General features: G+C 31.2%; 2 protein-coding genes across 3 annotated transcripts in view; one reads left to right on the forward strand and one right to left on the reverse strand.

The window, feature by feature from the left end:
* Positions 1 to 203: 203 nt before the first annotated feature.
* Positions 204 to 3,383, reverse strand: Ndfip (Nedd4 family interacting protein). 2 transcript variants are annotated; one of them, XM_018542330.1, is made up of 6 exons: positions 3,167 to 3,383; positions 2,077 to 2,229; positions 1,528 to 1,668; positions 1,310 to 1,433; positions 1,046 to 1,231; positions 204 to 938 (listed from the first exon to the last, which is right to left on the reverse strand). In XM_018542330.1, the coding sequence occupies exons 1-6, from the start codon at positions 3,191 to 3,193 to the stop codon at positions 835 to 837; spliced, it is 735 nt and encodes a 244-aa protein (XP_018397832.1). In that variant the 5' UTR covers positions 3,194 to 3,383; the 3' UTR covers positions 204 to 834. The 2 variants fall into 2 exon arrangements, with proteins under 2 accessions (XP_018397832.1, XP_018397834.1); XM_018542332.1 differs by lacking the exon at positions 3,167 to 3,383 and adding an exon at positions 2,311 to 2,384.
* A 1,363-nt stretch (positions 3,384 to 4,746) lies between these two features.
* The window catches only part of Ndf (Nucleosome-destabilizing factor), a 46,205-nt gene continuing 40,101 nt past the window's right edge, over positions 4,747 to 10,850 (forward strand). Inside the window, exons 1-7 of the mRNA XM_018542347.1 lie at positions 4,747 to 4,816; positions 4,914 to 4,950; positions 6,737 to 6,825; positions 6,911 to 7,037; positions 7,303 to 7,407; positions 7,518 to 7,709; positions 10,320 to 10,493. Of these exons, the coding sequence (XP_018397849.1) occupies positions 4,782 to 4,816; positions 4,914 to 4,950; positions 6,737 to 6,825; positions 6,911 to 7,037; positions 7,303 to 7,407; positions 7,518 to 7,709; positions 10,320 to 10,493 (759 nt within the window). The 5' untranslated portion in view covers positions 4,747 to 4,781. The remainder of the gene's footprint in view (positions 4,817 to 4,913; positions 4,951 to 6,736; positions 6,826 to 6,910; positions 7,038 to 7,302; positions 7,408 to 7,517; positions 7,710 to 10,319; positions 10,494 to 10,850) is intronic.

The following is a 10,850-nucleotide window of genomic DNA, read 5'->3' on the forward strand; positions in this document are numbered from 1 at the left end:
ATCGTTGTAATGAGTATAACAATGAAATTTCTCACAGAATAACATGTATTCGCATATCGCTTTATGTAATAAATTTTAATACACATATGTAATATTTATCATTTTTATTTATATTTCAGAATTCTCAATAAGAATTCTCGCTATATGTATATATTATATATATATATATATATAAATTATAATATCTATATAAACAAGCCAGATATTAATATACTTATCATATTTAGTAAGTAGTCAATCTCTAGAAGCTTTTCTAACACTAGAAAGGTATTATATTCTATTAGAAAACTCTTATTTATCATATATTTTTTGGAAATAATAACGAATCGTATATTTCGTTACTTTACGCGATTTATTTTGACTTGTCAATTTTCACAATGCGATTTGACAAGCGCTCCGCACATTTATCTTCTTCAGCAATCTGCATTCAAGTGAACAACGCTTAAAATGAATAAAATCATTGATAAAGCATTGTTCATATTATTTTGAGCAATAAAAACGCACATTTGTTTTTTCCCATAGCTTATGTATAACATCACATAAAATAGCGTTTATATGTCCTTCATGTATGAGTATATGCGAAAAACGAGCTAATTCTTTTTGTCGTTTTTTTTATTCGTACTAATTCGTTTCACACGGCAAATTTGGCAAATCATTTTAAAGATCTCATTTTTGTTCTATATAGATACGACTGACAGACATTACGATCTACACAATGCTCTCCCTTAAGAGAGAAAGTCGGTTAAATATTATACAAATATGACCCCACATAGAAATGCTTGTTTGTTCTAAAGCCAAGTTGATAAAGAAAAAAAGGTGCAGATTTAATGATTTTTAATAGAAAAAAAGTAAACGCTCCTGTGCGCTTCCAGACAGTAATCTCCATCCTCGTTTAATGTTTAAATATTGAATGATGGCACGTACACAAATTAAAACACCTGAAAATGTAAATTGCATCAAAATTTATCTTCTCAGTAGTTGTGGTCTTTTAAAACACACATTTTTCGTTTTTAAGTCTAATTATCTTTTTAAACGTTATACAAACCAAATGCCATTATCAACCACCACAGCCATGAATTCTCTCGCGAAGCAAGGTCAGTAGAATGTTTAACAATGAGTGTCCACTTTGTGAGAGATAATCCGAAGCCAGCTAATGCACCGTAACGAGAAGCAATAGTGTGACAGAAACACATCATTAACAAAAATCCGATCCAGTTGAATAAAAATGCGACTGTAAAAAAAATTAATTAATGCAAATAATTGTTGGTATAAGTTAATAGATTTTGTAGAGAATATAAAGATATCCCACCAAGAAATGCTGTGAAGAACATAAAATCTGTACCAAGTAACCCACTTTCTGGATCTCCTTCCGCAGTTTCAGTATCTATTGCCAATATTGTTAAAGGCTGCTGAGGTGATCTAATATTTCCTGGCTGTAAAAAGAGATTTAGAGCTCCTTAGAAACAGAATATTTCAAAATATATTATAGATATATATATTAAAATTTTCTTGAATACAGGCGTATACCATATGTACTTGAGGCTGCGGTTCTCCTTGTAAAGTCTTTTCACGCTGAACCTCTTCGTAACTGGGTAATTTTGTAGCTACTTCATAAGGTGGTGGTGCAGAGAAATCTAATTTTGGAGGTGGTATCTCTTCCCCATCAGCCTAAATAATTGTTTTCAGTTAATAATTACTCAAATCAGTTAACATTGTATGTGTGTAATGTATCATGTAGTATTACACAATTTATATGCATATCAAATATTACATAAATTAACATAAATTATATAAAACATTACATAAATTACATAGATTATACAGGATTTAAGCATTTGTTTAAAAGTTATCAAACACCCTGTATAAAATTAATACAATCATGTAATTTATGTAACATTATGTAATAATGGATTTGTCCTTTGTCTGTATTAAAACTATACTAAAACTTTCCATTGCTTTTGCCAAATTTCAAATTAAAAATATATTTATTCCATTTTTAAAACATATAATACTATAAATTAATTCAGTTACAAAAAACAAACTTTAATATAGCGTAATTACGATTTACTATATTACCATTCGGTTTGTCATTGTAGAGTGTGCAGCAGCAGTGGATGCTCCAGAATGTCCAAGCATGTCGACTTGCATAAATGGCATTGCTACAGTAACTGTAGGAATTTCATTTTGACATGATGTTTCGCCACCAGTATCTGCACCCGCTTGAGGTGGCTATAAAACAAATTTCAGTAAATCCATATAACTCACGAAGTACTGGATATTTTCCATTTAATGACATAAACATCACTATACCTTTCATGACATTCAAGTGAATAACAACATAGAATTTTACTTTTATTGCTTTGTCATAAAAAAGCAATAAAGCATTCATTGTTATCTCTGAAAGAGTAACTAACAAAAATTTTTGGAATCAAAATGTACATATAATATTAATTACTTTTCATCTATTTTCATTCTATAACAAATATAAAGTTATGAGTATTTTATATTGAAATAATAATGTCACTTGCTTACTTTGGTAACAAAGCTATCATGTAACAACACAAGTTAATCTTCTTTTTGATTTAATAAACTCAGTAAAGCATGTAGTCTCGAACTTGTGTAGATTATAGATAAAAAGTTGAATCTTACTAGTTAGAATGAAAAGGAACATTTATTCAACTGTGTTATGACTCCATAAATAAGAATTATCTGACTTTTAGTGTAAATGAAAAGCAACTATTATATAGCAGTTTAGTTTTCATCGAAATTCTCAATTCGGTTTGTGCAGTACATTTCTATTGAAAGTAGAGACCTTGTGGATCGAAGTGAAATGAGCACAATCAAATGCATTTCTATCGACTTAAATTTTGATTCTACGCTGCAGATATGAATTACACGCTAAATGTGACTTAATGCTTCAGTGGGAATTAGACCATTGATGTAATATTTTTGCGCACAAGAATGATGAAAACAACACAAGGGATGAACGTATGACAGGACAAACAAAGCCGACTACGATCGCGCGAGTAAACATGTTGACGATCACAGACTTGTCAATATGACAATAAAAAGTATTTCGTGCGAGTAGAAAAGATCATGTCCGAGGGGTGTTCTTGGTGAACGCGGAACCACAGCAACTTGCAGCCTCGTCATGGAGCAGACGTACCGTATTATGACGGGCGTTATTGTCCATTTCTGACCAGATTTGCGCGGCGCGGTTACGAGACTATAAATCGCGAAAACTTTTCCTGAGAGGACGATATACACGTTTGCAGGACGCGCCCTTGCTCGAGTCCGAGACAAACAGCAAAAAGCGCTCACAATCGATGCCTTGACAGCTGGTATTGCTGATATAAGACGTAATCGACGTGACGGTTGGTGGTCGTTCTAGAGTGACGTCTATCGCGTTTTTTCAATTGACGCGACCTTAGGTTCCTCAGACTCCGATCGCACTGGAAAGCACAATTCGTACAATTGTCCCTTTTTTTTTTGCTTTTTTTATTCCTACGAAAATATCCGTTTCATTATCATCTGTAAATTTACAGCGGTTACAAACACCATATTGCAATATCTAGAAATTCGGATAGCGTGGACACAGAATGCCGAGCGATGATTGGTCAAGCACAGTTATGAGTTGCGAGTCGACACTTTAAATTTGGTTAAAAAAAAAACGATAGCCTATTGGCAAGGTTGTAGATTTATACTAATTGAAAAACATAGATAATAGAAACAGAATAATTTTTTTAATTTGTCAGAAACTGTGTATTTTGGAGTATACACGCTTTTTAATAATTTGTATCAGAAGCTAAAAATTGACCAATTGTACTCGATTATTCTTTTTACATCCGACTGTGATTGGTCAATTTCTAGATTCTAATCTAAGGTTTATTGTTAACTGTTTATTGTAAAAAAAAAAACTTTCTTTAAGCCCATTCTACAATTGCGTAAGTGTAGTTGTAAATGGTTGTAGTTGTAAAGCCCATTCTACGATCGCGTAAATGTAGTTGTAAGTGGTCGGAGTTGTAAGAATTGACTAATCACAGTCGAACATTTTTTTGTATTTGACTGTGATTGGTTAATTTGTACTACTACAACCATTTACGCTTACACAATTGTAGAATGTGTTTAAGAATTAACCAATCACAGTCAAACACAAAGAAAATGTTCGACTGTCATTAGTCAATTCTTACAACTAGAGCCACAGCCACTTACAACTACGTTTAAAATAAAGTAGCTAAAAATGGAACGACACTTGTCGATTAGTGTTACCGAATGAAATGTACTCAGGAGCGTCAATAGCAATTAATGGTTCAGCAGACTCAACAGTTTTGCAACCATTTTATGATTCGTCTCGCGACCATTTATGTTTCTGATTGGCTGTTGAGAAGCATTGCGACTGGCGGCAGGATGTTTATGTATGCATTGTAGAACGCACTTAAGACGGGACTTTAGCCACCGGAAGTAGCGTGTCACGTCTGAAAATAACTTACTGAACTCTCTTGCCGTTTATTCCATGCAGCTTCGTGGCGTAGTATTTGTGTTTTACGAAGAACAACGCTTTTATTTCATCTCGTTATATACAAAAATATTATCTATTTGCATCACGGTCAAGTAGCGAAAAGTAAAGTAGCTTGATGAGGGGGGGGGGGAGGCTCGAAAGGGAGACGCATAGATGGCGCGACTTGCGCACATATCGTGATGCACAAACGACGCTTCGCACGCAAGTCAGTCGCTCGCTGACGTTCGGAGTAGCACGTCTAGCATCGTTCATCGTCTTCGCGATGTCGGAAGTATTCAAACTGGGTGATCTAGTATGGTGCGTATTTCAAGTGCGCGCTGCAACGCAATCGTATACTCCGTGTTTGTTCGCGCAATCTAATTTCATTTCGTACATCTTTTTTTCTGACTTTCAGGGCGAAGATGAAGGGATTCTCGCCGTGGCCCGGCCGGGTAAGTAGAATCCCCCCTCCCCTCGATTATCTCTAAGCTTAGCGACGCGAGTTCGCGCTCCTCTTCCCGTTAACATTTGCTTCTGCGCGCGCGCGCTCGTATTTGGCGGTTTTCGTGCCGTTCTGCCCCGTCGACGTTCGCCGCCGGGATGGAGCGCTCCAGCTGTCGACGCCACTGGCCGCGGCGCATCGCGTCGTACGGAGCAGCGCTCGCTATCTCCCGCCACACCCGACCTTCGAATTCAAATTGGCGCGCAAGCTGCGGTGGGCTTATAACCTAAATCGCTTGTAACCTCCCATGGATCCACTTTCCACGCTTATCGAGCTCCTTGCAGGATGGAGTCTCCTCCCCCACCCTCCCCGCCACACGTTCCGCTTCAGGTTTCGAAATTTCTTCAATTTCTTGTGGGCCGACCAGTACTACAGAATGTTCCGCTGTCGTCGAGACTTCAGAATTTATCCCGCGTAATCTGTCTTCCCCTTTTTGATTGGCGGAAACGCGCGTGACGTCAGCGGCGGGTTGGGCGAGCGGCTTGTGATTACGCCAGGGTCCCGAGGTTGTCAACGATGCATTTTCTATGTTTCCAATGAAGCCGGTAATCATATTCCGATATTACAGCCAAGAACATTCTTGAGTACAATTTCAGACGTTCTGTTATTTATACATAGTCATTATGTGCATTATTGCTTGAATCGGATCTTAAGACTATGACTTGAGATGATCTTGAATATAAGATTGGATTATGAATATCTTCCTATAGAATATTCTATAATAATATGCGAGAGCACGCGAGAGAAGAAAAGAGAAAGACTAGGATTAGGAAGGTCTAACAGATAGCGCCCGCAGTTTTTTTTTAGAGTCTGTTTTTACGCGGCAAACGCCGGTGCATGGCAGGGCCGTATAAATATTAGGGTGATTTACCAACCTAGGGGGTCGATTGTGTATTTTGAAATGAAATCATAATTACAAAAGTGAACAAAGTCACTAAGTATTGGTCACTGAAATTATAGATATTCTACACAGAGAGAATTTTTTTCTTAGAGTTATCCTGATAATATCGTAGTCGTGGGACAATATTGTATTTAGATTTATATAAAATATTGTACTACAACTATGTTTACAGGATAAATTTTAGAATTCTTTTTATGTAATAATTTTGCACACTTTTTTAATGTTGATTTCATTTCAAAATATACAATCGTTCTCCAGGAGAACAGAGTCATAATAATATTACAGGACCTTATTGTGACCTTATTTGTCACTTATAAGTTCACTTATATAGTACCAATAAGTTCACTTGTAAGTGACAAATAAGATCATAATGAGAGAAATGTCCTTAACATTATTATAACATTCATTTTATCTGGAAACATAATATGGATATAGTCTTTGATCGAAAAGTTTAAACTTAATATATATATAAAGAGCTTCATGTAATTATAAAACAGCGTTTACAGATGAAAAAATGGAAATTTGTTTCTGATATGTTTATCTTCCTTAATTTTAAATTGTACTAAAAATAACTAAATGTTTATACCTAATGATTTGTAAACGAGATAAGTAATATGTAAAATATTTTATGTTAATTTTTTAATAAATGTATTGTTTTTATTTTGTAAAAGTTCGATATTATTTTTAATGATATTGTTTTTTTTAATGGATTGTAAATTGAAATTGAATTCAAGATGTATGTAATAAAATAAATGTTATAATTATTATTAATATTTTATAATATTAGTTATAATTTTCTTAGTACTTATATATTGATGTTATAATGCATACAAAGGTATCAGTTCCTTCCAAGGATTTGAAAAAGCCCGCAAATGCTAAAAAGGGACCAGTACAATGTATCTTCTTCTTTGGGACAAACAATTAGTAAGTTCTATTAATAGGTTGTTTACCTCATTTTACTCATGGAATGTTACTATGATTTGTAATTTTTAATGATGTGTTTATGTAGCGCATGGATAGAAGAATCCCACATTAAGCCTTACCAAGAGTATAAGGACACTTTAGTTAAATCGAGCAAATCTGGAGCATTCAAAGATGCAGTAGAAGCCATAGAAGATTTCATCGCCAAAGGAGAGGTGAGCGAGATTTTGATGTGTTTGATAATTATTCATAGACGTATTATTAATTTGATAAAAACAATTTAATATTAATATTATTATTATAAATTAATAACTTGACAAATATATTATTAATTTAGTTGAACATTGTATGAGTGATGGCTTTATATATATATGTGTATAAAGTAAAATTAAAAATAAAATTTACATCTTATTGGAATATTAAATGCATAATAAAAATTAATTATATTGAAAATAACAATTATTTATATTGATGCACCAGGTATTTGAGGATGGTTTGGATCCAGATTCCTTGTTCGACAGACTCAAAGAAGAGACTGTAGCTGAGAAGAAATCGCCCGTCATCAAAACACCGAAGCCGCGAAAGGTCAATAGCAAATTTATTTTTTATTCCTCAGCAGCAACTATCGAAATATTTTTAATTATGTTTTGTGTTATATATATGTATATATGCAAACTGAGTAACTGCTGCTACAGGAGACTGCTGCTAAAACTACCAAGCGTCTTAGCGACAGCGGTACAGAACGTCGACCAGCTAAAAAGCAGCGTCGAGAATCCAGTAACAGTAATGGTAATAGACTTGGTAGTATCAGTCCTACTTTGAACCATTCTTCTCCGGCTAGAAAAACGGGCTCGCTTCTCAATAGACCGGCAAATATCGCCAGACCTGTAAGTAATCAATATCATGACATTATTTTCATTATTCGCCCGTTTCTATTATTGTAATTTAATTTTAATCTCGGTTCAATTAACTCTTTATTTTTTTCTAGTTCTAAGAATTAGAGAAAAAAAGAATGAAAAATAAATTAAATCGAAATTTAAGTTAATCTTCGTTGGTAGAAACGAGTACGTGTAAAAGATTTATTTATTTTCTCTGTAATTATTATTGACATGATTAAAATCTAGCCGACAGAAAATAAATAGAATCTAATGTGATAGTATATTAAGCAACATAAACCTTGCATGAATATTAAAATATGAGTTCCCCAAATTTCCCATCTTAATATTAAGATCATGGGATGTCACATATCTTCGTTTTCGAGCGATCGATTTGTAAATGGCAAATCATGGTTCAAATCCTGATTCTTATCCCATGTATGTTGCAATTTTATAAGAGACAAAAACATTAAAAATTGTGAATAAAGGAGGTAATTGATTAATAGTATTATTTTATTCTTTTGTCATTGTTATTTTATTTATTCATAATTTTTAATTTTGTTAAATGTATAATATTTCTATACATATAAAAAATTCGAGTTTGTTTTTTTATAAACATTTATATTTATATCACATATTTAGCGCTAAAATGGAGTTCTTTGGACTTAAGTTTTATGTATTTGATATTTGTGTAAATGTTATGTTACTAAACATCAAGAAAAATGCACGCGTGAGATGTTCCCTACATCTATACACACACATACACACACACACACACACACACACACATATATATATGACACCTACAAGCTGCACCTCAGTACCGTAGTTAGGCACATGGAAATCCCATTACCATCTGTTGTTTTCGTAATCTTAGCGTCAATACAAAATAATAAATAATTACAATTATACAATCCAGAGAATTAAGATTTATTTTTGCATTAAAATAAACAATATTGGAATTATATTTAATTATAGATTCAGGATAGGATTTACCTATAGGCGCATTAGGCGCAATCTTTGAATCCTAATTATTCAATGATCTAATTCTTTTTAATGATTTTTTTTCTAAGGTATTTATAACGTTGAGAAATTTTTATAGTGTTATTAATGTATTATTTATTAAATATAATTTTTATTATGCATTAAGTGTGCTTTTGTTTATTTAAATATATTGTAAAATAGAAACGAGGTAAATCTTTTATATTGTAAAATTTATCTAAAGAAATCTATTTAGATACAGCTAATAACTAATATTTTTATTATATATATTTGAGACAATTTTATTTATTTCAGACATTTTTTATCAGAATACTTTTATAAAATTCTATATAAAAGTAAAAGATATTTTTTCCAATTAATGGATCTTTTTAGAATAATATATTTTTAACGTATAATATATTTTTTTATCGATATTTTTAAGATGTGTTTTCTCATAATTTTTTTATTTGTTTGCAAATATTTTAACGCGTTAACGTTAAAAGATTAAATAAAAATTTTATTAAAATGAATTTTAAAAAATAATAATATAAATAAAAAATGCAATTAATTGATTATATAATTAAACATGCATGAATGAAAAATATTTGATCGAGACAATTTTGTGCTTAATAATATTTCTCGTAAATTTATAAAATTTACAATTTAAATGTCTTAACAATCTATAAAAATAATTTATTGTAAAAAATATTACTTTAGCCAGGATTTAAGAACTTGGATTTTTTCCGAATTCCGTGCGAATATTCTCTTATTTTAACCACCAAAAATTGGGAGAAGTGCCCGTACAGAATTCGACAAATCCGTGTTCACAAATTTCGAAAAATAATCTCTTTAGAGATTAATATTAAATTAATTAAATCGCTTATTTTGAAAGGAACATTTGTTATTGAAAAAATACGTACGAGAACGATAAATTCATAAAGTTATTCCTTTTTTTTTTTACAAAAAAAATTATATTTTTATACAAAGAATAATTATATATTATTATCATTATATGTGCTTTTGCTTCTCTCAATACAATTTAAACAAATAGAATACCATGAAATGGAAATCACTTAAATTTTTCTAGAATTTCTTTAAAGAAACATTTTTTTAGACATTGTTTAATAGTTATTTTATTTTGAGAAACTTTTTGTGTATAATATTGTATAAAGTACTTTTATTTTTATATGTTACAATCCTATGAGATATTTAATATATTTTTCCAATGGCGAATTCTTTTAGAATATATATATTCTTTCAGAGTGAGAGAACTTATTAAAGTCTAATAAAATGTATTTTAAGTACAATTATTTACACACATATTTTGTTATTAATAATTTTTTTGTTAGAACGGTATTATAAAGTCACAAATTAAGTCTAATTTTTTATCATTGATAGCTTACAATTTTCTTATTTACAACATTCCAAATTATTATATTTACAACATAATTGGAAATTTGAAAATTTGGATTAATTATCTATTGTGAAAGGAATATTTGTGTGTGTTATTTAGTAAATGATACATTTCAAAAAAAAAAAATAACAGAACTCATAAATTGTTTTTCTTTTTACAAAGAAAATATTAGGAGTATAGGTACGTATTATTCCTTTCCCGTAACATTCCTTTTCCTTGTTTCGCAGGTTACACCACCTTTAGATGTCGAAACAATGTCACAAACTCTCAGAGAGAAGAATATCCTTCCATCGACTTTGAAATTTGGTTTTCTTGGACTCGGTATCATGGGTAGCGGTATCGTGAAAAATTTGATCAACAGTGGTCATAGTGTGATCGTGTGGAATCGAACGCAGGACAAGGTATGTACTGATATTGTTTCTTTTTTTTTTTTAAGATTATTTGCGAAAAATTTTTGCTAGTGATCATACTTATAGTAGCATTTATTATTAATGAAATGAAAATTTGTATATTTTTAACTACAATAATTACATACTACTTTAAATATAGATTACCATTTGAAAACAATAAATGCAACAATAATTTAATGAATAATTTAATAATTTTTACACTCACACACACATATATATATATATGTGTATGTATCTAAAAGATTATATATATTATACGAGTATATGTTTAAACATATTAAATTATTTTTATACATATATATGTGTATGTATATATTATACAAACATAATTATATAATAAAGCATAAG

Source organism: Cyphomyrmex costatus, unplaced genomic scaffold (assembly GCF_001594065.2).
Source record: "Cyphomyrmex costatus isolate MS0001 unplaced genomic scaffold, Ccosl1.0 scaffold33, whole genome shotgun sequence".
In the NCBI taxonomy this organism is placed as follows: Eukaryota; Metazoa; Arthropoda; class Insecta; order Hymenoptera; family Formicidae; genus Cyphomyrmex; species Cyphomyrmex costatus.

What these genes read in the sequence shown, in the direction of transcription:
- Ndfip (XM_018542330.1), bottom strand. Translation starts at nt 3,193, where the DNA reads ATGGACAATAACGCCCGTCATAATACG. An exon ending in CTACAATGACAAACCGAATG is followed by an intron (nt 1,669 to 2,076) that starts GTAATATAGTAA and finishes ACAATTATTTAG; the next exon opens with GCTGATGGGGAAGAGATACC. An exon ending in GTTCTTCACAGCATTTCTTG is followed by an intron (nt 1,232 to 1,309) that starts GTGGGATATCTT and finishes TTTTTTTTACAG; the next exon opens with TCGCATTTTTATTCAACTGG.